At 42.5% G+C, this 27,265-nt stretch overlaps 2 protein-coding genes across 5 annotated transcripts in view; one reads left to right on the top strand and one right to left on the bottom strand.

Annotated features, from left to right (window-relative positions):
• Positions 1-2,831, top strand: part of lmna (lamin A/C) — a 30,860-nt gene extending 28,029 nt beyond the window's left edge. For all 4 annotated transcript variants that reach the window (XM_023963839.1, XM_023963837.1, XM_023963838.1 and 1 more), the window contains exons 8-13: positions 313-607; positions 705-812; positions 885-1,004; positions 1,074-1,136; positions 1,342-1,491; positions 1,855-2,831. In XM_023963839.1, coding sequence (XP_023819607.1) covers positions 313-607; positions 705-812; positions 885-1,004; positions 1,074-1,136; positions 1,342-1,491; positions 1,855-1,890 — 772 coding nt within the window. In that variant the 3' untranslated portion in view covers positions 1,891-2,831. The remainder of the gene's footprint in view (positions 1-312; positions 608-704; positions 813-884; positions 1,005-1,073; positions 1,137-1,341; positions 1,492-1,854) is intronic.
• A 19-nt stretch (positions 2,832-2,850) lies between these two features.
• LOC101161995 (multiple epidermal growth factor-like domains protein 10) overlaps positions 2,851-27,265 on the bottom strand; it is a 65,549-nt gene continuing 41,134 nt past the window's right edge. The window contains exons 5-20 of the mRNA XM_011485781.3: positions 25,712-25,804; positions 18,365-18,611; positions 15,826-15,928; positions 15,601-15,737; positions 13,507-13,719; positions 12,315-12,489; positions 12,113-12,233; positions 11,875-12,038; positions 10,702-10,804; positions 9,256-9,408; positions 8,841-9,059; positions 7,882-7,991; positions 7,680-7,800; positions 7,377-7,439; positions 6,344-6,538; positions 2,851-4,970 (exon numbers count right to left, since the gene is read on the bottom strand). Coding sequence (XP_011484083.1) covers positions 4,825-4,970; positions 6,344-6,538; positions 7,377-7,439; positions 7,680-7,800; positions 7,882-7,991; positions 8,841-9,059; positions 9,256-9,408; positions 10,702-10,804; positions 11,875-12,038; positions 12,113-12,233; positions 12,315-12,489; positions 13,507-13,719; positions 15,601-15,737; positions 15,826-15,928; positions 18,365-18,611; positions 25,712-25,804 — 2,363 coding nt within the window. The 3' untranslated portion in view covers positions 2,851-4,824. The remainder of the gene's footprint in view (positions 4,971-6,343; positions 6,539-7,376; positions 7,440-7,679; positions 7,801-7,881; positions 7,992-8,840; positions 9,060-9,255; positions 9,409-10,701; positions 10,805-11,874; positions 12,039-12,112; positions 12,234-12,314; positions 12,490-13,506; positions 13,720-15,600; positions 15,738-15,825; positions 15,929-18,364; positions 18,612-25,711; positions 25,805-27,265) is intronic.

Below are 27,265 nucleotides of genomic sequence, written 5' to 3'. Positions count from 1 at the left end.
AATTCGAAATGCTCTTTTACAGAAACTGGAAATTTACCGCTATCCCAGATCTTAAACCTCACCTGACTTATTGTGAACATTTCAACCAAATGGGTTATTTTTTTTACAAAACTAAGCCTCACAGCGGCTCAATACTGACCTCTACAGGAACCTTTCTGTCAGTGCGCTTGCTTTTGACAGAAATACAGTAAAATATTTAAGTTGAAAATTTAAAATATGACAAATATTTGTGTGAAACATTTGATAAAAACTTCCTCTTGTGTGAGGAACTCTTTCATAACACACAGTTGACATTGACCTTCCCCCCACCAGGCTGCGTCTGTCACCCAGCCCCCCTTCCGCCAAGGTCATTGTGACCCGCTCTACCGGCTCGTCCCATGCCAGCCGCCTGCTGCACTCCTCAGCTGTGGCATCCAGCAGCCGCACCTCCTCCGGCGCCAGCAGCACCAAAAAGCGGCGCCTCAACGACAGCGTGGCCGCGAGCATGGTGGGGGGGACCGTGGTGAAGTCCCACATCAGCCAGCAGGCGTCGGCCAGCGGACGCATTGTGGTGAACGAGGTGGACCTGGAGGGGAAGTTCATCCGTCTGAGCAACAAGTCTGACGAGGTGGGAGGGGCTCAATAATACATCTTCCTGAGCGAACGTGTCGATCGCGGCGCTCACCCTCCATCGTGGCGCTCACCGTCCATCCTTCGATTTGCAGGATCAGTCTCTGGGAAGCTGGCAGGTGAAGGCGCAGGTGGGGGACGGCAACCCCGTCACTTACAAGTTCCCCAGCAAGTTCAGCCTGAAGGCCGGAGCCACCGTGACCGTAGGTGCCTGACGTCCTGCCTTATGAGGCCTAAACCATCAAACCTGACCCGGACGTGTTTGTCCTCCTCAGATTTGGGCCGCGTCGGGCGGAGGAACCCACAACCCCCCCACTGACCTGGTATGGAAGAACCAGAACTCGTGGGGGACTGGCGACTCCTTGGAGATCATCCTCGTCAGCTCCAGCGGGGAGGTGTGACTCCGCCTCTCTAGTACTGGTTTGCCTCCAGCAGCAGCAGCTTTACCTTTGTTTCTCCTCCAGGAAATGGCGGCGAGAAAAGTGACGCGCACCCTTTTCCAAGAAGATGAGGAAGATGACGAAACGGTAACCACCTCCCCCGTTCACTTTGGCGTATCCCGTCAGGGGTCGGGCTGGGGACCGGCACAGGGAGACCCAGGCAGTCTTGTCCCTTGAGATTCGAACCCTGGGTTCCCGTGCGCCAGACCCACACGCAGCCGTCGGAGCCATCCGGCTGCGAACAAAAAGCTCTGAGCCGCAATGAAGCAGCTGTTTTTGTCGCCCCCTGTAGGGAGCTCACAGCACGAGCGGCGAGTACAACCTTCGCAGTCGCACGGTGGTCTGCGACTCGTGTGGACAGTCGTCGGAGCGCGGCGGTGGCGGTCTGCCAGAAGGCCTTGTGGGACATTCCCTCTTCATGGGAACCAATGAGCCCAGACAGGTGCGGTCACATGACCTCAGCTGCCTCTCTTCAGACCTTAACCTGCTTTCACCAAACTTAAGCTGGTCTCTCTACAGATGATGGTTCCTGATCAAATAATCAAAAAATGATCAGTTTAAGATATTTTGGCCCCAAGAAAAGGAAATATTGTCAATTGTGGGAAACTTTTTAGGGCAATTTTTCCCTAAAAATTAATATTTTTGCTCCAATTAATATATTTTCAATGCATATTTTCCTAATAGCATTTTGTGTCCTGTATTTATTACATATTTTCTGTTTTGTGCTTTTAGAGAAAACACACATTTCTTATTATTTCTCTGCGGTTCTTTGGTATTAACATTTCCAATCCCGTCTTCTCCTCAGGGCCGGGTCAAGCCGGAGAACTGCTCCATCATGTAGGAACCGAGGCGGACCTCGCCAGGAAGCATTGCCAAAAGTTTTCCACCTTCAGGATGTTTGTCTTGATGTTTTTTTTTTCTTTGACTTTTGTTATTGTTTGTTTTTGTACTCGGATTTCTCTTTACCGTTTTGACCGCGGAACCGTTCTGCTGTCTCTGTTCAAGGCTCGATCCGACGCAGGTTTTTTTTTTTAGTGATGAACAAGCTGTCGACACTCAACACGCACAGCAGGAGGCCCCCTCAGCCTGATCCAGTTTTGGTTTTGACTTGTTTTCGTGCTGCGTTTATGTAAAATGGGAAAATATATTTATGCTAAAACTTCCAAAGGAGGCTGGGGTCGCTCAGGTAAACATTTTTTTACAGAAAGTTTGTTTGATAAAAATGGCCGAACATGTTCTCCCGAAAACGTCTGATCGGGACGGTAGAAACGTGAAGCCGGCGCCCTGAAAGCAGCGTCTGCTTCCAGCTCTAAAGGTGCCTTTTGAGGACGGACGAGGCGTCGCGTGACCGCCGTTTCCGCCCTCCTCCGTTTGCTTTCTTCCTGTCAGGTTTAGCAGCGTTAAGACCCGCCCAGCAGGAGTTTATCGGACTTAAAGTTGTACTGTAGTGTGGCAGCTGAAATATTCTCCAGTGGAAACTTTATCAGAACGTGTACAGCAAATACGTGATGCTGTTTTCCTTCTGTCTTTCTTTCTGCTCAGTCCTGCTCTTTCTGTTCACTCGAAGTGCCTTTGGACTTCTAGAAATTGTTGTTAAATGTCTATAATCATGTTTTCTGTGCACAACTTGTCATGCAATCTTTTTCTTTTTTTAAAGATCTTATATGTTCCTTGAAGATTTTCTCCTTTTCCTTGGGCAGGATTTGCTGGATCATGTTAAATCCTTGTATTGATGTCATTTTTTTTCTTAAAGATCAAGTAAAAGCTCTATTTTCCACTAAACCACTGAAGTCATGTCTTGCTTGTAAACATTTTTATTTACGGGAGACACGCGTCTCCACGGTTACATTCAATAATACACGCCAGCATAGATGGGGAAAAAAAGGTCGTTTTATAAAACAAAATGTACATTTTCTCTCAAACGGCAGAAATCTGAAGAATGTTGCCTGGAAATATGAAAGTCCAGAATTTAAAACATGAGGACGTATAGTGGCAAGAACGGTAATAAGCAAGCATCCACCTGAAATCCGAAAAAAGTAAAAACATGATAAAAAAAAATAACTGTCCCTTTTCGCTTTCCCTAGAAATGAATAAAAGTGTCACAATTGCAATAATGTTAGTATTTTGTAAAAAAAAATGGCTGATCCAACTAATTTTTTTATTTTATTTTATGCACATTAATTTTCTATTGTATGCTTCTGAAAAAGGACTTTGAACACTAAGAAGTAATGAATTTAACCAAAAATGCTAACAAAACAAATTCTAATGAGTTGGACAAATGTCTGCTTTAAAATAAATGAATAGATCCAATTAACAGCAAAAGATCCAGAAATAGAGAATCTGAATGTTTAGTTTAGAATCGAAGCTGCAACTAGAAAATATATGTACCATGTAATGTCAGCAGGGGGCGTTGTACCATCTGAGAGATTCCACTTGAACCTGAAATCTCATTTGTGTTTTGAAAACAAACAAGAGCTTAAATTCAGATCCGAAGTTGAATCTGGAGTTCTTCACGGAGGAATAAACGTTGTGATCCGACACCAGCATGAGGTTCATTCAAGAATGTTCAATATGCAATAATCACCAAAAACAGAGAAGAGCGAAATGGAAGAGCAGCTATAGAAGACAAGACGACATAAAAAGGTAACCCCCCCCCCATCCCTTTAATGCTTAAATGTTATGGAAGTTTAAAAAAGTGAAAAATTACAATTTTTTCCCCTTTTTTTGCTCACAAATACTTTTTAGATGGACGGCTTTTACCTTCATTTACAATTTAGTTCCAGAAATACAATTTTAAGCTTCTTTTTAATAATTTCTGCCTTTTTCTCGCAGTGACAAATTTGTTTTTAACCAATATCCTTTGCAGTGTCTGCAGCAATCGTCCACTAGAGGCCAGTATTTCATCCCTTTAAGTTCAATTTGCTTAAACTAATATTTTTACCCATTAGGACACACGCTCTTTGAATGACTGTAACTCTCTGAGCGTAATGTAATTCCAATTATTTCTGACACTAAGAAAAGCGGATTACGTCAAGTTTTGCATATCAGAGCAAAGCGATTTCTTTCTGCATCAGAATCGGCTGATTGACGCTTCGGTACTTTCTTAAAGTGTTGCATGTCAGCGTGAAGCTGCTTTTCTCCAATAAATCATTTAATGGAGTAAACTGTTGAGGAGTTACAGCAAACACTGGAGCAAAAAGCTCCGGCATTAGAGGATTAATGCGAATTTGCCAACACAGCTGACTTATTATTGAAAAACGTATGCTTAGACTCGCTCATAGACCAACCATATCTGGACAAACAAATGGAAAAAGAAAAAAAGATTGTGGAGAAACTGTGAGAGAGCTCGCTCTGAATGTAAATGATTAAAAAAAAGTTCACCTCAGTTCAGGTTCTACATTCATTTGACATAAACAATATTTCCATCTCTATATTTACAAAGTCTTCACGTGGCGGCGTGCTGAAAAACTGGCAGGAAACGCTGAAAAAACTGACCATCTGAACATTTTCCCGAGAAAAACGAATCAGAAAATATTTTTCTGAATGAATCCGAGTGAAGTGAGTCCATCTGAAAACGTGTTTGTCGTCTGACTTCACAATCAGCTGCACGGGATGAAGAGCAGCAGTCTTCCTCACGCTTCACACCCGCCGATTGTAGGAGGAGTTCCACTCAAAGCCCACAGGGGGCAGCGCTGCACAGAAATGAAGGGCAGCTTGGTTTCTTCTGCCTCGTCATGGTCCCCAAAGAGAGGAGGAGTTAAAACAGCTGCGCTCCTCACTGAAAAGTCCTCCTGGGGGAGGGGGAGGGCAGGCGGCGGACCGGAGGGAGGTCATAGTGTCCAGGGATGTGGCTGTTCACCGGAAGGTCGTAGTGGCAGTGGGGGTCCTCGTGGGGGGCGTGGCCAAGCGAGCTCTGACGCTCTGAGGATGAGAGGACACATTCATGAATCTATTGCTTTCATTCATCCGTCGTGGTGCGTTTGAGATGCAGAACGTTCAGTATTTATTGGCTGATGTTCAGTTTGTTTGGTAAGAATGAGACACAAACTACTAACTTGGTTCAAAAACCTGTAGGGCAGGAGCCCATGAGCACAGCAGTATCATTTTAGACTCTTTCGAATTTTGTGTCATTAAAGTTGACTTGAATGCTTTTAAACACAATGTTTTCAGAGAAAAACACACTTCCTGCTCTTGTTCTTTCAAAGTTCCACTGCAATCATATTTTCATATGTTTATTATAAATGCATTTGCAGTGGTCTTTAGCCAAAATGAAAACCTGTCGTTTTCTAGGACATAGTTTCTGCAGAGGGGCAGGAACGAAACGGAGACACCACGCATTTGATGTGTGTTCAAAAACTTGTGTTTAGCACGTTCCTGAACGCATGTTTAGTCCATGGTGTTCGCGCTGGACAAGCTGGGAGGGGCTTCCTCCTATCTTTCCTTTCTACTATTTGCATGTCCCCCACCTTTAGTTAAAAAGAGTCTTGGTGCGAAATGTCAAAACGATGCAAGTCTGGCGAATCTTGATCCAGGACTTTTCGTGTACAGCTCTATTCCAATATGACAGACGTGGTGTCGTAAAAATTCGGTCCGGACGCAAACTGCAATTCATGATTTATGCTTTGTGATTAATTTTCAAACAGTTGGCACTCCCGTGAATCGAAAGGGGCGCCATCCATACGTCACTACCAAACATGAGTGCCTGCTTAGCTTTCAATGGCCGCGCATTTTGTACGGTTGTTAAAACTTGCATAGCTATGGGTAAACATGGGAGTTTTGAATGCGGAAGCCCAAAACGCCAATTAATAATGATTGATAATTTATTGATCCCACAATGGGGAAATTCTCCTCCGCATTTTGACCCATCCCCTGGGGGGAGCGGTGAGCTGCAGACTGGCCGCACTCGGGGGGTGACAGGTGGCCGGGGAGAGCAGGGTTTGATCCGCCAACCCTCCGGTTGTTGGACGACCTGCCTTCCCGCCTGAGCTGAACTGCCGCCCTATTGATGTTGGTAGTAGTCGCTTGAATGAGTGTTGCAGAGGGCGCTGTGAACGTAGCTTTTAGAAATGTACCTGAGTTTTTGGCGAGACTATTCAGCACAACGATTTCATTACAGAAATCCACAGAAAAGTCATTTTAAGTTTGAATTTCTTTATATATGTAGTCCATCTTTTGAAAAAATGTCATAAACACCAAAAGCATCTTTTCATCTGAGTGTCTCTTTCAGGATTTTTTTATTCAAAAGCGTGACAGAAACTCAAGGAAAGGAGCATTTGCGTGTTTTTGGATCTGACCTCTGCGGAGCGTGGCCGTTCTGAAGGGCGGCGGGCTGATCTCGGTGTACGCCCGCTCTCGGGGCACAGCGGACTTCATCTCCATGTAGCTGCTCTCGGGGGGGCAGGAGGGAAGGCCCGGCAGGTCTTTGATGGTGGCGTAGGGATTCTCACTGTTCAGAGAGCTGCTGCTCACCGCCATCAGGTCCTTCAGCTCTGTCGCCGGGTAGAACAGAGGAGACGCAGCGTGAAAATTAAGCCAATTTTCTCATTGGTTTTATTCTCCTGCAGAAGCGTTTCTTCATGTTGAGCTTCAAGCTTGAAGATATCAGTCTGATCACATGATGCATTTAAAACACAACTATAGAATCGGAGCAAAATTTAAACTAGAAGGAGCTGCATTTCCAAAAGAAAATGCAAGGTTGAAAGCTATATTGCTGAATGAAAATGAAACTTAAAGGGTAATAATTGGCACCAAAAAAAGTTAAATAAAGAAATGATCAAAATTGACTGTAAATAAAGTGAAAAAAACACAATAACAAAAAAAGATATTTTTGTGAAAAATGCCAGAGAGTATCAAACCAGCGAGTTTCTGCACCAAGGATTCCCCATGTATTTCCAATGGAGGCAAAAATCCTGGAATATCTTGAAAAGTTCAAGGATTTAAAGGACCAAAAGTTTTACAACATTTTGATAGTTGAATGGTTAAATTAGGTGAAAAATTGTAGGAGTTAATGGGCAAAAAGTAGCGCAAGATACTAGAATAAAGAAAGAGCAACAGGAAAACAATGGGTTCAATACTTTAGTGCCTTTTCATAAATCTTTGCAGAAGATGAGTAAAATATGTTCATTGTTTTTTTTAAATATATAGTAAATGATGCGGCTGGGGTGAGAGGAAACATTTTTTCATTTAGATAGTATCCAATCCTTATCAAAACAGGAGAATCTGAGATTGAAATGCATTTTTAAGAGAGTAAAGAGCGTATCATGTACTGGACAAACAAAGACATTGTGGGTGCTGCTCTTCAAACGTGAGGAGAGGCCGGTAAACTACCTTTGTTGTAATATTTCCCCAGGCTGGCGCTGTAGCTGTACCTCCTGTCGATGCCAAACGCTCCTGCAAACCGTCAGACACACATTTGTCACTTTCCTGTCATGTTTTTGGCAGATTGATCGGAAGTGGAGCGTGCAGAATCAAAGCCAGGTGAGGGGAGCGGCATGGTGTGTGTGCGCAGCCTCATATCTAGTGTGAAAGAGCTTCCATTTTTCCTTCCTATTCACTCATAAACGTCTGTGAGGCTGCCTGTGATCAGTGACGCCCTCATCTGACTTCCTCTGCGTGCAGCAGCAGACGGACCGGCGTCTTTGCGGGGCTCGTGGTGTTTCCAGTCCGCAGGCAGAGTGGCGTTGGTCTCGACGCCGAACAGGCCCCGCCTCTCCCGCGCGGCGTTTTTGCAGAACAGCTGGTTGTTGGTGTTCTGCGCGTCAGAAAGAGTTTGAGTTTTCACAGCGAGCGGCGTCGGAGCGCAGGCGGACGAGGGGGAGGGACGGGCCCTCACCTTGATGATGCGGTCGTGGTTGTTGGGGAGGTGCGGCAGCGGGGGCCTGCTCTGGCTCAGCGTGTGGTAGCTGGGGTTGGAGTAGTAGTGGTGGTAGCTGTGAGGAACCTCTGCAGACCCCCCCCAGAACACAAACAGCACGTCGTCAGTGAAACTCAGTGATTCTTGATCACAATGATCGATCATCCTGATTGATCAGATTTGAGCTTTTCTGCGTTTGAGCAAAGTGACTCGAGTTTCCCTCCTCTCAAAAACTCTATTTTCAAGGTTTAGGGCTTTTTTTTTATCTTTTGAAGAATGTTTTTTTTTTCTTTCAGATCCCTGAATCCAGTTTCCTTTGAATGAACTCTTGATTTGTTTTTCAACCAGAAACTGCTTTAAATTAGTTTTAAATGTAAAATTTGAAAGTTCTATCAATGAAAGTTTCCCTTTACTTCAGTTCATTTCGTTTTTTGTAAAAAAGGTTTCACCAAAACTTAGAAAGTCTGGTTTCAATGAAAAGCAATCGATGTTTAGTCAAATCAAGTTTGTATAAATTGAGCGTTTTGGAACGGAGAGCCTGTAAGACTGGGCTTAGCAAAAGGTAGGGCGGTCCACCTCTGATCTGCCCATGTGTCTGTGTCCTCTGGCAAGACTCTGATGTCACATTGCTCCTGGTAGTTACAGGTTGGCACTAGTGTTCGGCTGCAGAGTCGTCATCGGCGTGTGTGTTAATGCGTGAATGTGACAGTGATGGTAAAGGGCTTTGGGCCTTAAAGGAAAGTAGCATAACGCCATTGAAGTTTACGCCATTTTCCATTTTTACCAGTGTACTTAAACAGAATTAATCTATAGTAAAAGTGAAGCAGTATACTTGAAATGTATGCTCTATATAATATTTATTTATTGTCAACTTAAAATGTTTCAATTTAGCCGGTGTTGCTACAGAGGGGGTGCTGCAGAGGGGGGGTTGAGCGTACCTGGAACCGCATACTCAGAGTTGACTGTGCGGCTGGTGGAGAAGGTGACGGTTGGTGCGTTGTTTTGCTTGTCTTTCTGTCTGCGACGGTACAGCAGCAGCAGAGCCAACAGCAGGACAACGAGAAGCACCAGCACGACGATGCCCGCGATGGCCCCCCATGAGTCGCTCTCACCAGGCGGAAGGGGAACCATGACGCTGCCCACCTGCTCCAGCGAGCCTGACACGGAGAGGAGAAAGCGGAGCCAGAGGTCAGACGGCTACCCTTCCCGTGAGCCTCCAGCGTTGTATAAAAGTACGTTTTAATCCCGAATCGGGACGCGACCATGTGACCTGCTGCGCTCAGACTCAGCAGCACACATGGTTCCAATCTTTTCCTCTGTTTTTGCAGGCAGCTAGTCAGGAGCAGCACTCACTGTTCTGACAGCTGACTCCCCAGTAACCTGGACGGCACACACACTCCCCCGTTTCCCTCACACACGTGTCGCTGTTGGGGCAGTGCTTGAAGCAGGAGAGGTTACAGTCGGGCCCCCAGAGGCCCTCCGGACACGGCTCGCCGCAGCGGGGGCCTGAGAGGGACAGACAGGTTACAGCATCAGCCATCCTCACATCATCCCAAACTGTTTTTCACTCTCTGTTTCCTCTATTTTTAGAGGAATAAATCTGAACTTAAACTGTCAGATTTATTTCCCCTAAAGTTTCAGGAAGTGTTAGTTTGATTTTTCCAGATGGATTTTTTTAATGGGAGTTTGTGGTTTCAGATTTATTATCTTGCATGAATTTTACATAAAATTAATTTTAAATGCACAATATCAGAACTGCCTACCACACAACAGTAAAACACAAAAAATACGATTAGTTTATTAACAACACATTGATTTCATTGACACAAACCAGAACAAGGTTACGGTGAACGCATTTAAATTAAACATTTGCTTTTATATCTAACATGTTAGGATAATTCTTTTATTCATAAATGTGGATAAAACAATAAAAATTGATTTAATAATGAAATGTTCTTGCTGAAATGCTGCCTAATAGCAGATGTTTTCATGCTAAATGTTAACTTCTTTATTGTAATAAAACTAAAATAGCTGAGAATATTTTTACCTCCATATTTCTGGTTATAAAAAAAGTGTCTCCAACTTGAACTCTTTTTTTCAGTTTCTTTCAGATTTCTCTTCTACGGAAGAGGATTAGGGCCACGGAGAAAGAAAAACAAAAAAGGGCATCAAAAATTCTGACTTTATTCTCAGAATTCTGAGTTTAATCTCGCTTTCAGAGTTTAAAGTTTTTGAGAAAAAAAGTCAGAATTCTGAGTTTAAAGTCAGAATTTTGAGAAAAAAAGTCAGAATTCTGAGATTAAAGTCAGAATTTTTTAAGCTCTTTGTTTTCTTTTTCCGTGGCCCTAATACGGAATGAGAAATTCATTCTTTAATATGATTTTTTAGATAATCTAAACAGAAGAAACAGAAATTTCAGGTTAAAATAGGAAAACTTAACTTTAAAACATTGCGGTGTACATCAGAATGTTTAGACTCAAATGGCAGTTTTTGTCAGAAATGTGTTTTTGACAAAAATGTGTTGTGAATTATAGTCCACTTTTATTTTTGAAGGTTTTATTGCTTTGTTTTATTGGAAAGATGTTCCCAAAAATATGAAGGTATTTCCAAATGAACTTAGACCAATGATCTGATAATTTATGCGTGATTAATTTCCTGTTGTTGTGCGTGACGAGTCAACAGAGGATAAAAAGAGGGAGGCTGGTTACAACCTGCTGCTCTTTCTCCTTCTGGACTTGATCTGTGAAAGCCAAGCCAAGCTGGCTGCGATATGTGCCGGACGCCGCCGCCGCCGCTTACCCCTCCAGCCTGGCAGACAGTGACACTCCCCGCTGGCGGGCTGGCAGCCGCTCGCTTGAACGCAGTCGCACCTCTTCTGGCAGCCCGGCCCGAATGCGCCCATCTGTGGAGCCAAAGCGAGCCAAGCGGACGAAAGCCGTCAGGAGGAATCTCTGCAGCTCGGACAAAATACTATGCTGCTTAAATCTGGACGGCCCTGTAATCTGGCTTGAGACCAAAAACTGAACTGCCAACACTTGGATGAGGTAAGAGACTGGACAATGACATCATCTGACCTCCTGCTTGAGCCACGATAATTCACGAATGTTCACATTTAAAGGTCTACAATCACAACCAAAGTTTTGATGACCTTTGACCACAAGGAGAGGCCGCCATCTAGAACTAAAAATAAAATCTCCTTTAGTAGCAACTATAAAATTCAAATTCCTCCTTAAGGATTTTGATCCATCGCCTCGAGGGGTCACTGGAAATCTACTTGGGGAAAAAATATTGGTTTTAAAGGTTGTAGATTTTGAACGCGTAGAGCGTGGCGAGCTTGCAAATATTGTGAAAAATTAATAAATTAAATATTGGCTCAAAGCAGAATGAAAACAAATATAACACACAACGTGACTATAAGAGGTGTGGTTAATAATAAAAAAAAACACAGTTGCCATAGAAATCCAAAAGTTTCATTTTTGCAAATTCTTCTAAAAGTTACAAAGACCTGATCGTCACCTCCCAGGAGACCAAAATAAATAGCATGGTGGCTATGGAGATAAAGAGTATATTTTTTTATATTAATTTGTCACGTGCAGCTTTGACCAGGGTGGCAGATGAGGGGGGAGAGTGAGGGGGGGATGGCAGCCGCTCAGCCAGTGTGAGGGTCAAAAAGGGGGCGGAGGGGGTCGGGGCGTGTAAGGCCTGCGGGTCGTACTTTATCAGCATGCTAGGAGTCTGAAAAATGAAAATGTTTGCTTTTGGACACGACAAACAAACGTAATATTTCAGAGTAATGATGCTTCATTTCATGAAGCTTAGTTTCCGCTTGTTGTTTGTCTTCTCATTACATTTTACATCTTTGTATTTGAAGACAGATTAACTTTTATCGCCTCTTAAGGTGAGAAAAGCTGCAAAAATAGTAAAAACTCCTGTCTGGTAGTGTTTGGTTTGTCTCTGAACCGGACGTCTCACCGGGCACAGCTGGTCGCAGTGCGCCCCCTGCCAGCCGGCCGTGCAGATGCAGGATCCGTCTGCAGGGTTGCATTTTGCGCCGTTGCTGCATTGGCAGGTGGCGTTGCATCCCGGCCCCCAGGTTCCCTCTGAACAGGGCACGGAGCAGTCCGGCCCCCGCCAGCCTGTCGAACACGTGCACCGTCACTGCTTTCAGACACCCCCAGAAAAATTCAACCTCTTTAGTCTGGATCCTTACCCTCTTTGCAAAAACACGTCCCGTCCATGGGCGAGCAGTCGATAAAGTTTTCACAGGAGCATTCCAGGGAGCAGTTCCTGCCGTAGGTCCCGCTCTTACAGATGTTTTCACAGTGAAGCCCCTGCAGGGAAACCACAAACTCCAGTTAATCAGGTGGTTTCAAAACCAAAGAAAAACTTCCCGGATGCAGGAGCCCACTCACCGTGAACCCGGGGGCGCAGTGGCACCGCCCTGTGGCGCCGTCACACTCCCCTCCGTTCACACAGAGACAGGGCTCCAGGCAGCCGTGGCCATAGAAACCGTGAGGGCAGGTCTCGTTACAGTGAAGCCCCGCCCAACCGGGCTGGCAGGTACACTCCCCCTTCATTGGGTGACAGCTGTAGACGCAGACGCAGACGCAGACAGACACCAGCGAAAATGGATTTCCAGGAAGATTAGTCTGTTTTTTTCTTTATAAATGGACAGAACTGAACAAAGTTTTACAAAGTTTGAATTCAGCAAGAAGACGATCGAAGGAAGATAAATTCAGATTATTCTGGGCTCCGTTTCAGATCAATAAATTACTTTTGAAGAGTAATAGATTACCTCAAGTGTAGGATGTAAATTTAATTAAAGTACTTTATTCATTACTTTAAAAAGAAAATTAATTCGATTCTTAGCATTTTTATCACTCGCATACAAATTCTCTTGATCCCCTTGTCCTGCATTCAACTTCTATTTTGATGACTTTTTGCAAAGGATGAACATGGATCAAGATGTAATTCATTACAGTTAAGACAGGTGTGGAATATAACTTAAAAATACTGTGGTGGAAGCCACTGGTGTCCTTTGCCACGTGCTTGGTGTGGCTCTGTGATCTTGGACCGGTTGCTCATTGACACTACGGCAGTAGAAAGCACTTCATCTTCAGGACGTAAGTTGCACTTATGTGTTTTTGCCTTGAAATAATGTGAATATCTCCAATTGCTGAATGCCTCTTCGAATTTGTCAATGTCTATGTTTTCACTTCCTTCTCTGACCTTACATTAGTCTATCTACATCAGTATCTCTATTTTTTAAAAATAATGTCATTAATAGAAAATGTCAGAGCCTTCTTTTTACACAAATTAATTTGTTTTATTAGTCACCTACAAAGGTTTTACTGCACCAGTGAGTAAAGAGGTAACAAAGGTTTCTATTGTCTAGTAACTGTAATTTAATAGTAATTGAATTACCAAAACTTGAATTGACATTCATTACGTTCCTCTGTTACTGCCAAAAGTAATGAACTCACAGTAATTGATTACTTTGTAATGTGTCACCACAACGATAACAGCTGAGAATTGATCTAATTTTTATAGGAAAACACCCAAAAGTTCTGTTCTCTTCCGTCTTGGGCAGGAACTGCATCTCACCTGAGGGTGTGTTTTTCCTCGCAGGAGCACCTGTGCTCGCAGTGCATGCCGTAGTTTTCGGGTTTGCACATCCTGCTCTTGCACTGCGGCCCGCTGAAGCCCGGCTCACACAGGCAGCCCCCGTGAATGTTGAAGCAGCGGGCGCCGTTGGCGCAGTCGCACACCCCTTTGCAGTCCTGACCGTAGGTTCCAGCAGCGCACTCCTCATCACACCTGGGAGGAAGAACGCCGCGAGAAGGTTAGGACCTGAACCACAGCTCTGCGCGATGCCAAAAGCTGGCCTCATTCAGCTCCAAGGGGACTTTGAAAAGCATTTACCAACTCATTTAAAGTGATCTCATTTCAGGAATCCAATCACTGTGAAAACTTCATACATTTATTTAATTAAGAATCATTATACATACATTTAAATATTTTAATAAATATGACTTCCACGGAATAAAACCCCAAAATTCAGCCTCCGAAATTTAGAACAATGTGAAAATATGTAATTTTAGAAACTCTTCATCGTTTTAAAAACTTTTTATAGCAGTTGACCTCCATTAACCTCCAACAAAGTATGTTTGGAGACATTTAACATGAAAATGAGAACAAAAAATGAAAAAGATTAAATAATAATAGTCGCTTTTCCCTCTGTAGAGACATTATTCATTTGGATTCATGTTCAGTAAAATAAAATGTGCGTATTTACTATTACTAATTTAATAATTTTGGGATGCATGTGATAGTCATTTTTCAAAAGGAAGAGCATTTTTTTCAAAATTGGGCATGATAAATATGAACACTTTCTGACTTTTTGGGGGGTTTCTGTGTTTGTTTTACCTTAAATATAGGGGGCGCTGTGGAGAAAAACCCCACTGACTGCACTACTTAGTGCTCTATTTGTAGCATGATCACCATTTTATAGAGCTGTCCAAATCTAAAACTCCAAAATCCAGTGCCCTAGAAACTTCCCAGAAGTCTCTGTGAAATGCTACTGTGTGTCAGCGAATATAGACCACAATGCATTGCGTTAGAACAAATTTTCGTAAAAAGGAAAATGTTTTAGTTCATTTTTAAATTTACCATGAACGTTTTTATCTTCAAAACGCAGTGGATTCATAAATAGTCTGTAAAGTTTCATTAGGTTTTTACTTAAGGAAATGCGGTTACATCCTGTGAGTTATGGTGTCTAAGCTGCTTTTAAAATCTAGGGCACTATATCGTCTTTTTTAGTAGTCATGGATTAGGAAGGGACTTTGAACAAAGCTTCAGTCTTTCTGTAACACTGAATTTCCACTGTGGTGCATCTCCATCGTGTGGCACGATCGTCTCAAGATCGTCAGTTGGTTTACATTGTCTCCGTTCCCCCCGGCTCCCATAGGAGTAATTAGTCCTGCCGTGTCATCATCAACATCCAAAACTTTAGCAGACCTCTCCGTCTTCACTGAGTCCTTGTAAAATGCATGTTTTGTGTCATAATTGATTTGTTTCATGATGTCTTTGTACTTTCAAAATTGAACAATCGTTTTCCGTGGCGTTAATGTGCGTCATCGCATGGTCACGTCACCCTAACTATTACAAAAATTGGTATACAGTTTTATTGTGAAAGTACAACAGAAGGATTTTTTTTTAAAGCCGCACCAGTTTCCTGTTTCTTTAGCTTTTTACTGCGAAATTCATGCGTTGATAGACTGGAAATAGAACTCCTGCATAAAGCTTGCGTTGTGTTGCATTGTGTTGCATTGCGATGCGGAGGGATGGACGGACATCAGACACAGGCATGACGAAGGCGATGTAAAAATTCCGATTGTTTAATGAACGTTCCATTTTTTGTGTGTCAACACAACGGAGACGGACTGCAGACGGACCAGTGGAGATCAGCCTCAGGTCGGTCAGACGGTTTCTGTGAAACTCAAAGCACATCTCCGTTTGTTTCTTGGAGAGCGACTTTGACTTTCTTAGTTATATTTTCTGCAGATGTCGGTGTTTTATGATAAAATACTTTATTTCATTTATTTATTTTTTTTGTTGTTGTTCCTTTTTTCTACCAAAGTGGAAAATGAAGATAAGAAAACAAAAACAAAAAAACCCAAATGGATTGTGGGTACAAACCTGTCTCCTGTGAAACCTTTGGCACACTTGCACTGTCCAGTTTCAGGGTCACATTTACCCCGGTTGTGGCAGAGGCACTCCTTGGCGCAGTCTTCCCCGAACCTCCCCTCTGGACACGGCTCCGTGCAGACCGGACCCTGCGGGGCAGACAACGTTGGTTTCTGCGTCAGATGCTGAGCCTTCGTGGATCTCATGGAGAGCAGAAACGTTGACTCAAAGACCAACCGTCCATCCAGGCGGGCAGGCACAGATTCCTTTGCCCTTGCAGATGCCGCCGTTCTGGCAGGGACATCGCGGCTGGCACTTCTTTCTGCACGACTTCTCACAGCTAGAAAACCAAACAGGGAACAGTTATAGAGTCAGTTTAGCCCATCTGGCCGTTTGGGACATTTCCCAAGGCTCTATCAAGTCGAAAAAGCAAATAAAAATGGAATTGATATGAAAAACAAATGGTTTAATGTTGCAAGTATTTGGGTTTTTCAGAGCAGCCACATGTCAGCATGAAATTAAACCCGGAAAGATTACAAATATGCAGAATCCATCACTTGGGATTATTTCATAACCGCTGCATTAAAAGGAGGTTTGAGCTTTTCCAGCAAGGCTTTCGGGGCTGAGTCATCCTTCAGGGTGTTAGAAACTGATGACTCTTGGAAAACGTGTCTCTTTCCCAACTTTACTTCATGTTTTTGTGGAAACAAAAATATACATGACCTGCCTCCTGAGGAAATCCAGGTAAGGTCATGTAGATCATGTGGCTCGCAGAGCTACAGAGGTAGAGTCCACAAAATTCCAAAAAAGGATTTTCAGAAACAAAAAAATGAGCCATCTTTAGATTTACCACTACAGTATAAACTCTTGCATTTTTTGAGGATATTTTCCCACTTTCACCTGAAAAAACATCCACAAATTCAGCCTGTGACAGCTCCAGAAATGTAGATGAAAGACACTGCAGGGAAAAAGATCTAAAAACGTTCCTGACTTTTATCAGGGAAACCTCATCAGTGGTAGCTTCACTGTGTTCTTGAACTGTCCTGGGTTTTTAAAAAAAAAGAAAAGAATCTGTTTGTAAAATGGAAAAAGAACAGCTGTGATGGAAAAACAGACATTTAGCATCCAGCCGTGAAAAGAGGATTTGCTGATGAAACTTTCATTGAGTTAAGCTGCTACAGTTTCCAATGTCGTGAGTGAGGTCATTTCCAAAATGTCTCAGCAGTTGTCAAAGATTTTGTTTCCCTTTAGTCCTATTCAACCATTCATATTATATTGAACACATGCATTTCTCAGACCCCTTAACTCTTCAGCGTGGTCAAAACTTTCCTTAACTAATTAACTAATTTGTGTGTTCCGCACAAAATGAAAGAAACCGGCTGTGAAAAAAAACTCATTAATAAACGAAGGGAAAATCAGGCAGAAATGCCTGATACGTTCATCACGATCACCCGGTCAAAGTGATTTAAAGTTTTATCTGACTGTTTTTTTAAATTGGCGTCAGCCAATCTCTGAACATACGACACTGCACACACGTGTTCCCACTAAAGAAAGCGCTAAGCTCCACTTGCAGATCTGGAGTTTTTTGTCCTCCTAACCTTCAGAAAGCTGAGCGTTTAGCATCAGACTCCTGACCATGGATTTAGCTGCTGATGTGACTAATTTTTTCTGGACCGGAGGTCAATCGCTGTAAAAGAACCTCGTACAGAACGCACATGGAACGTTTCGATTGTGAGCACGCCATGCGCTGCAGCGCCGACCTGACGACTATGAACACTCGTGTGCCATTCAACACGCTGTTAAAGGAAAAATGGCAGAGGAACTTTATCATGTTGTAATCTCACACATTCATCTAAATTTATCCATTTAATTCAAAATATTTGTATGATTCAATTTAAAATCTGCTTTTTATTCTGTGTCTAAGTCTGTGTATTTAAGTATGTGTGGAAATTTAAAATTATGATCTAATATAGGGTTTTATTTCATAAACAATTATATATAAATATCAAAAGAAGCTGGCGGGCCAAAAAGGTCTGGTATCTCCCGCTCCCTTAAACAATGTTGAGGTCAAAACTTACCAAAATCACCCAAAGAATCCTACTTAATATAGACTAGCTTTAAAAAAAAAATTTAAACATCTTATTGTGGATTTTATCAAAAAGTTTAAAAAAATATTAATAAAAAAACAAAATAAATTTCTGTCAATTCTTTGAAGTTTTGGGCTATACAGGGTTAATACAGAGTTCAGCCATAAGGGTTATATTCCCATACGACAAAAATGTTCTAAAAAAAATGGTTTTAATAGAATTTAATCCTAAAGTAATCTCAGAATTGACTTTGATTTGGTTCCTGTGAGTCTTTTTTAGAATGGCTGTTAATGCTCTGCCGTTGGTGGCATCTTTTCTCTTTTAGTCTTTTTATTTGATCTTTTGTAGCTTTATGATGTTGTATTTAATTTTTTGTTTTTAATCCATAAATACCTCATAGTGACGTCAGGTATTTATTCTATGAATAAGATTCATTCATTCAGAGAGACCTAGACTGTTTGGAGACAAAAGTATGAATGTTGTACGTCCTCAGGGCTTCATGAAATGTTTAGTAAATTCTTATTTCCGTGTGATTCCATCAGGATTTAACTTTAAGGTTTATCTTGTGAGACCACTTTCTAGAACATTTTTCTGTTTGCTCAGCAGTTTATTTATGTTCCTACCTTTCATAAAGATGCAGTGAAAGAAGTGTTTAATCTCCCAGAAGATGACTAGTAGAAATGACTTACTATGTGCCGGTGAAGCCGTCCCGGCAGGTACACTCCCCGGTCGCTGTATCGCAGGACGCACCGTTCCTGCAGCCGCACCTCTGCAGGCAGCCTTTACCGAAGGTTCCCGCGGGGCAGGGGTCCTCGCAGTGCTGCCCGATAAACCCCGGCGGACACTGACACGCCCCCTTCACGGGGTCGCACAGAGCGCCGTTCTTGCACTCACACTGCTGGAGGCAGCGGGGGCCCCATTGCTGGTCGCCACAGGCTGGAGGGAAACACACAAGGCAGCGTTTGGGTCATTAAAACAAACCCAGAATGACATCTCTGCAGCAGGAAGGTGTATTTAAATCCAAACAGACAACAATTTCCTTCAACATTCTGTTCTTTAATCAGTTCCTCTGCAGGTTTCTTCATGAGGACACGTCAGCTCATCTGAACCAAAGGTCCTCGGGAACAGAGCCCAACGTCTTGATCTATTTTACGTCTATTGGACTTCTCCCAATCATTCCATTTGCTCTCCTTTCCCTGAACTCCTCTGCAGCTCCAGCACAAACTGAGAAGAGACGGGACAGGAGCCAAGGAACCCGTTTGGATGGCTGACACCTTCTAGGAGTCCTGGGGTCCTGTAGGATCATTCCCTGAGTACTAAAAAACCTTCAGATGGAACAAACTGGCACCGGAATCAACAAACAACAACTTTTATGTATCTGATCTGCATTTGCTAGAAGGTTTTGTCTGAATTCCTTCATTATTTCGTTCACTTTACCGGCCGTTTGCCATTTTTATGGGGTGTCTGAATCTCCAATTCCAAAATCCATGTCATGACTTGTCAAAGCTAGACAGACCCAGACGCTGAAACCCAGAAGGAAGACAGGAGGTGAGTGAAGGTAAATAATAGATTTAATTTTTCCAGCGGATGAATTTGTCCTGTTGTGGCGGGGAATGGCAGGAACGGCAACTCCAGATGAGAGGGTGGATCTTGACGTGGCAGGAGGTTCGACTGTGGCCCGTGGCGTGGCTGGAGGTTCGGCTGAGGCCAGAGCTGAGGCCTGATGTATGGAGCGTTGAGAGGAGGTAGGTAACTCCGGGGATAACTCCGCTTGGGCTGAAGCTGAAGCTGGCGTCCACTCGTGGGATATGTAGGTCCATCAGGGGCAACAAACTAGCGTTGAATTCTGGTCCTGGCGCTCCTTAAGTAGGTCTGGCAGGTTGATGAGATGAGTGAACGCAGCTGGGACGAATCAGTGGCCAAGCAGAGAGGGGAGGGGGAAGATAGCTGACAGAGGCACCATGACAATCCAGAGCCCAAGAAATGTCCCAGAAGCCTCTGCGAAACCCAGTTTGCATTGACGCTCGCTAGATTGTTGGACTACAATGCAATGCACTGGAACAAAAAAAATGTATGTACATTAATTTTTTTAATCATCAGATTTTTCCTCTTCAGAACACAGTGGATCCATGCATACTCATGATAAAATGTTCACATTAATAGATTTTACTTCGACAAATACGTGATGTCCTCTTTGGCATTAAAAACAAAAGACACACTAGTGAATGTGTGTCTGAATAAAAATCCAGGGTGCGGGATAGTCCCGCACTACGTAGTCTTTTCTGGGTTAGGGCAGGGGACTGCAACCTGACGCCTCAGAGCCACATGGGCTCTTTTACCCCTCCACTGGGGCTCTCTGGATAAAACCAATAGATTACTTTCAAAAAGTAACTGTTTTTTAGCTCAGATTTAATTTTAGTTAGTCAGGTAAATGAATTTAGAACTGAGGTGCTTCTAAAAACATAAAATAAACTGTCAAGTTGTGCACCACCGTTGGCTTTCCACTAAATCCAAGGGCTTTGTATTTGAAATCCTGGATTGGAAAACGCTTAGATCACGTCTATTCAGGTTAACTGTGGTACAAAATGAGGATGAAGACGCACCAAGGTAAACTTAAAGACCCACTCCAATGAAAATCAGGTTTTTGGTGCTTTTAACATGTTCTTGATGCAGGGAGCTCCCTGCTCCGCTCCATTCTGATGCATCCGTTTGAATACAAATAGATCCATTTTTGTCTTTGTTTTCCTCGTCTGAGGTGACATGCTCTGCAGAAATTATTTCTTAGAAAACACTACAGTTTTTTTTTTACATTTTGGCTGAAACACAGCAACATCAAAATTAAAAGACCACTGGAAACACTTTCAAAGTAGATCAAAAGATGATTGGAATGGGGCGCTAAGGAATAACAAGAGAAAATAACATTTTTGCCTTGTCTAAGGATTTCATTGGACAATATTTTCTGCACAGGGTTCTTAATTTAAAAAAAAATTGACGTGACAATTTTTATATGAATTTTCTCTTTATATTTCTGTTTTTAATTATGGCAAAAACCTATTCTATATTTATATGTAGCATAAAAGTAACATAAAGACAAAGCACAAATCTGGGGTTTGGACGGAGAGAAATGGTCATCAATGGCTCTTTTAGTGATGAAGGTTGCAGACCCCTGGGTCAGGGAGTAGTGAGGAAATTCAGACATAGCCTATGTGTGTCAGGTTCACCCACTGCTCCTCTTCAGCTGATTCTGGTTGATGTAATCACCGTCATCAGACACACCTGGGAGATTCTATTACCATTCAGCCTGCATCCATTCAGCCCCTGTCAGATCATCTCAGCGTCTTGTCTGGTTGTTTTGAGGTCTACATGTTTAAACCCAAACCTGTTTGGGTTTGGCTCTAGATCACAGAGTGGATTATTGCCTCTTCAGATGTACGTTTTTGACCCCTGCTATGTTTGTTACATCTGGATGTTGATTCTGGACTCCTGCTCAGACCGGATGCTTGTCACCGTTCTCCTGCTCCACCTCTGTCCTGCACCGCCACGGCTCACTCCAAGTGATGAAGACTTTCCCAGCAGCTCTGAGTAAGATTCTCAAACTCTCTTAGTTTAGTACAGAGCTTGTCTTTGCATGATGTCCAGAACCTCACAAAGTGTGAACAAAAGTAAAAGGAACTTATATAAGATTCTATATAAGGTTTATAGTGTATGCTTGAAAAACTGTCTGTAGACGATGTAAAAAAACAAAACAAAAAAGCACATCTAGTAGAACCTTAGAGCCTGCACACTGCTGGGTCACTTTTGCGTTGTGACGCCTTTAGTCCAGATTTTCTTCCCTGAACCCAAAGTGCAAACTCAACATATGATGTCATGAAACCAACAAACCCAAAGCGGTCTGAACGAAAGGCAGCAGCTCTGGGAAGAACAAAAAACACACACATCTAAACGACCTCTTTAACTTAAAACAGTTTTTTTTTCCATCACACAAAGCTCAAAGAGGAGAGCTAACATTAAAGTTCACACAAGATTTGGGTTTCATTCGATGAAGAGACGTTGATCTGATCCGTCACGGGTGCAAACATCCGACTGAACTGTCTGGATCTGTGGCTGAGAAGAGATCTAGTGATGCTAATGGATGAGCGTCCGTCATCCCTCCATGAGTCCAGTGACTTCATGCTGCTGAAAGTCCTCTATTCTTCTGGGAGTTGCAGAAACAGCCGTGTACTGAGGCTTCACACGGTTCGTAACACCTTTACAGTCCACGTATTCCAGCCGCGGAAGTCACGAGGAGCTCTGTCTGATCAAATGGGTGAGAGCGTTTACAGCCGTGTCTCTGTCTGAAACAGGCGTAGTTTGTCCTCCAGAAGCGGCCATGGTGAGTAATGAGAACCTCAGCTGGAGCAGAGGTTGTGTTTACACAGGCTGGGGGGGGGGGCTTACTGCAGGGCTGTGACCACCGACGTCTCAGACGGCCTCACAGTCTGGAGCTTTACTCCTTCAACGCTCACATTGAGGCTTCAAATTCAGTGAGTCCACTCTAATGTCGCAGTCGAGCAGCGAGATGCATTCCCGCGCGGAGACAGAAAACGGCGAGCATGGTTGTCTTGTCATGACATCACAGCAAAGACATTTTTACATCCCCAGACGTTTAAGAACCTCTGGTGGGGGGAGGGGTCACATCCTCAGAACTTACTAATGTTGATGAAGTAAAAAGAAGTTGACCCGAGGTGTCCCTCAAGGCTACGTTTTAGTAGGACGACCCAAAGTCCTCATCCTCTCCTCGACTGACCCTCCGTACTGCTGCTGCTGCGGATTCCAGCTCTGAAAATCGGAATGTCCGTGTCCAAGCGGCATTCCAGTCAGGAATAAAACATCCAGCCCGTTCCATTCCACTCCTTCGCCTCTTTCTGGTTTTGTCATCATTTTCTCACGTCTGCGCCGTTCTCCATTAATCTGCTGGAAGCTGGACGTGTCGCTGGTGTCTGTGAATTTATTCCCTCGATGCTAATTTCAAACTTTTCAGTAGAAACTCACACGCATCGCTTTCAGCGCAGAGGCAGCCTGACCTCTGAGGTCATGTGAAAGGACAGCGGTCGGAGCGAAACATCGGACATGTCTTATTAAGAATATGGGAAAAACATTTAAAACTCCCTTCCACAGCACTGATGTTTTTATATCGGGATGCTGCTTCTGGGATCCATTTTAAAAGCTGCAGAAGCTTTTTAACCTTTCACAATAAGACACCAGAGGGGTTTTCTAATATCGTTCACTGAGTTTGTATCTTTACAAAAGGAGCTTTAAAGGGTAAACTGAAATTAGTGCATTCATGGTATGTTTTTTTTTCTTCATAAAACTGTGTTAAAATGAAACTCCATCTTATCAAGGAAAACAAGTAGGTCCCCCATTTAGCAAAAATTGTCATATGAGGTAAAATACTGTGATAAACGCTTCTTCACTGCAAAAATAAGCCTAGAGATCAGTAAAAGTCTTCATTTGAAACATTTTATTCAAACAAGAAAAAAAGTCTGGAAAAATAGTCTTATTAAGAATCCTTATAAAAAAAAAGTAAGACATTTGTTCTTTAACTATTATTTTGCTATTGAAAAACATATTTGATACATTTTTTTATTTTTTTCGCAAGACAGGCAAATTTTCTTGGAACAAGATTCACTTAAGATTCAGTTTTTGTTTTGTGCTCTTGCTGCTCCCTGAACTCAACACTAGAAAGCCTATATTTCCTAAAAACCAACAGAATTAAACTACATTTGCATTAAAGGGCCTATATGACGCTTTTCTTAAGCCTTCCAGAGTCAGCTTTATCCATATATGTCATAGTATATTATCTGTCAAGTTATTTTTGCCCCACTTGAAGGGGAAAGCATCAAATGGAGGAAATGCCAGCAGGACTCCACTCATGACTCAAGAACTCCATGAATGTGTCTCTTTTCTTTATTTGTATTTGATTTTGGACAGAGACCTTTTCCAGTGTAAATGAGTGGTTGAAGAAACCAAACAAGGTGAAAAACCTGTACAGAAATAATACTTATGAAAATATATTCTGTTTTACAATTAAATTACAAATAACTATACTTTACATTTCAAATAACAAAATATAATATTTCAAATTATCAAGTTTCACACAACAATGAACCGTGATCAATTAATCAAGCAGACAGAAAATACATTTCAAAACAATCCACGTCTAAAGCGCACCGATAACGCGATAGACAGCTGATCTCTAAAGGCACCCCTGAAACAGCTGATCAACCCCCGATCACTTCCGCATCTTACCGGCTGCCTCTCCACTTTTTTAGATGCCTTGGGGTGGATTTTCCTTTCATCTGACGGTTGGCCCGAACGTCTGCTTCCCTCAGCTCGCCTGTCAGATCAGTGATCACCTTTTTTGCGCGACACGTAAATCACCATGCGCTCACAGGCACGCTGACGCGGATTTAATTAATCTCACCTGTTGCGGTTGACCTATTTTTGGAATCTTATTTTTCTTTTCAAATATTATTCTTAAATTTTATAAGTCACTTTTGAAATATTAAATTTCCACCCTGATTTATCCTTTTTCCACCACTTTAATTTACATATACACACTTTTTCTTTTTCCCAGCATTAAGTGAGTTTTGACCTAACATTACCTTTGGCACACTAAAGAACGATTTTTTAAAGTGAAATATTATTTTCAAAGCTAATTTTCCAACCCGGATGTTAGATGACTCAATCTCTGAGGCTCCAGCGCCTTTCACTCCTTGTGGGTGCCGCCCATTTTATGACGTCAACCTTGAGCCGGCAAAAAGTCTGTGTTTTGCCCACAAGAACAAAAAACAAAGATGGATGTGCAGATTGTGCATAAGAAATGAAAGCGTTTAGCTGACCTACGTTATCTACAAAGAGAAAGTTTGTGTTTGTGTCATCTTGGAGGCGGTGCTTGCAGCGCTGATTCTTCCTGGAAGGGGCTGTTCCTCACTTTGTGATGTCACAATGTGAGGACTCATTCGTTTTTGTGGGTTGGGAGGGGCTGGTGGTCAGAGTGTAGGTTTTTGGAGGAATCCTCAAAAATGCTTGAACGGATCGAAATACTGCTTTGGGGTTGTTTTTGTGAGGAATTAACATTACAATTGACTTAAAAGCTCTTTTTTTTTTTTTTTTTTGGGATGATGCCAAACGAATATGGTTTCCTTCATTTTTATGGCTGACGTTCAGCTTTTCAGCAGCTGCAGCCTTTTATTTATCAATTATTTTGAAAGTTATTTCTGATGCTTTAGTGTAGAGGTGCAATTCTTTCAATGCTCCACTTTACTTCATTTGGATGAAAATTGTCATTTTGGAGCTGAATGTTTTCCTGTTATCTTGGTTTGATTATTGGTCCACGTAGAATTAAAGATGTGCTACTTCTGTTATAATACTTTGCATGTCTGAATGCAGTGAGCTGCAAAAATGGAGATTATTTTGCTGTGTGTGGATATTTAGATGCTGACATTGTGTTATTTGTAAATAAAAAAATAAAAAGGGTGAGGGCACAAATCTCTCATCTGTTCCCCACATTCGAGAGCAAACGGCTCTGAATGTTGAGTAGGAAAACATCAGGCCCCCCTCTCCTCCATCCCACATGAAGAGCTCAACACACAGGCATCCAGGAAGTAACGGTCTGACTGCCAGAAAGACTCCATTACAGGGACTGAAGAAGGAGGAGAAGGAGGGCTGGAAGAGGACGAGTCAAGTGACGGTTGTGGTGTAAGATGAGACATGCTGGAGAAGGACGTTTTCCATTTACCCGGCTCTGTCCTCCCCCTGTCAGAGCATCACCAGATGTCCACTAAAGATGTTAAACTGCTGCTGTTTTTTTTCCAGAAACAGCAGCAGAGCAAGAAAAAAAACAAATGCGTGAAGCTCAGAGTCCAGCTGGAGCGTCTCACGCGTGGCTCATGAGCACACCGCCACGCTCCTGCGGCGATTCCATCTCTCCTCGGTTATAAACTGCCGCGCGGCGAGCAGGGGGTGTAAGGCAGAGGAAGAGGTGGGGGTCTTACCACTGGAGCAGTCCTCGCCTCGCCAGCCGCCCTCGCACTGGCAGCGGTCTGGAGCCACGCATCGGCCGTGGACGCACTCTTTGGTGCAGTGAGCTGTAGATGGAAAGAACATTCAGGGGTTAAAGATGAAGAACACCTGGAAGGAGATGAAAACTCACCTTTAAAACATGGTTTTCATTTGGACAAGATCTTCTCAGAGTAAAACACCTGAAACCAGCTGAACATGATTCAGATCATAGAAGAGTGGAAAAGCCCAAATGGATAAATCCATGAGCGCAGTAGAAACTTTTCCACTTTTTAGGACTTTATTACGGAGCCCGTGTCCTGACATTAAAAAACTAAAATAGATCTCGTTCTCATTTTAATGAGATATCTTGTTGGCACGAAATAATATTCCGTTCCCACAAAATAATTTATTTGTGCGAACGAAACAATTAATTTGTGCGAACGGAATAATTATTCACGTCATAAGTCATTCATAAACACGGATGTGCTCTCCGTCCCGCCGCAAAAGCAGCTTTCAGCGATAACTTTTTCTGTGTCTCTGTGACCCACATTCGTTCAAGAAAGGATAAAGAAAAACAAGAATGATCAAATATCATAATATTTATGATACCTAGGCTTGCTGCTTTGCCATACGATTCATCGGACATAGCTCGTAGCTCCGCCGCGGAGCTCTTTTGCATATGCCGGCATTCGGGCAGCTAGCTGGGCGGTAGACAGACAGACAGCCAGCTGATATTGTAGTTTAGGGTCGTATAGGAATAATAATATTCAGGACTTGTCTTTTATTAACATACTCTTCAGCTGTCGCTTTACATTCGAAGGCTAATAGGCTACATGCAACTAGCCGATCATTTATCCTGTTTTTTTTCTTGTGGGAACGGAATATTATTTCGTGCGAACAAGATATTAATTTGTGGGAACGAGATATATTTTTGTTTTTTAATGTCAGGACACGGGCTCCATACTATATAGATTTGTGTCCTTTTAAAACTTTTCTTTACATTTTTTATCCTTAAGGATTACTATGCTTTGATGCCATCCACATTTGTGGGTCAAATGTCTGTCTTTCAGTTAACTAAAAGTAGCTGTACTGACTTCTTTAGAGGAAAGCTGCTGCTTGATCCTAAACATCTGCTCAAAAATATAAAAATAAGATTGTTCAGTTTTAGGCGATCCATAAAAACAAGAAAATCCTACTAAGTGCGAAAGATTTCCATCAACTGTAAAGCCCCCAAATGATTCCTCAAATCACAGGTTACCGTATGTCTAAACACTGGCATAATGATAAAAAAGTTACTTTTTTTTCTGAAAAAGGGACAATTTTTAATGTAAATAAGATAACATTGTGAGCATTCTACTTTTATGCTGGACAGAAATATGCAGATTTGAAAAGATTTTATTGCACTACTTAATGGACTAGTACTAATCATTTTTTTTTAAATTGTGATTAGTTTTTTTTTTTTTTTTTGCAGTTTATAGTTAAATTCTCCTTTTTTTTTTTTTTTTTTTTTTTTAATCAAATATTTTGCTGTAGCTTCTAAAATCTCC

This window comes from Oryzias latipes, chromosome 16, assembly GCF_002234675.1.
Source record: "Oryzias latipes chromosome 16, ASM223467v1".
In the NCBI taxonomy this organism is placed as follows: Eukaryota; Metazoa; Chordata; class Actinopteri; order Beloniformes; family Adrianichthyidae; genus Oryzias; species Oryzias latipes.
The sequence above is the reverse complement of the archived record's forward strand: the minus strand, read 5'-3'. Positions and strand labels throughout refer to the sequence as shown.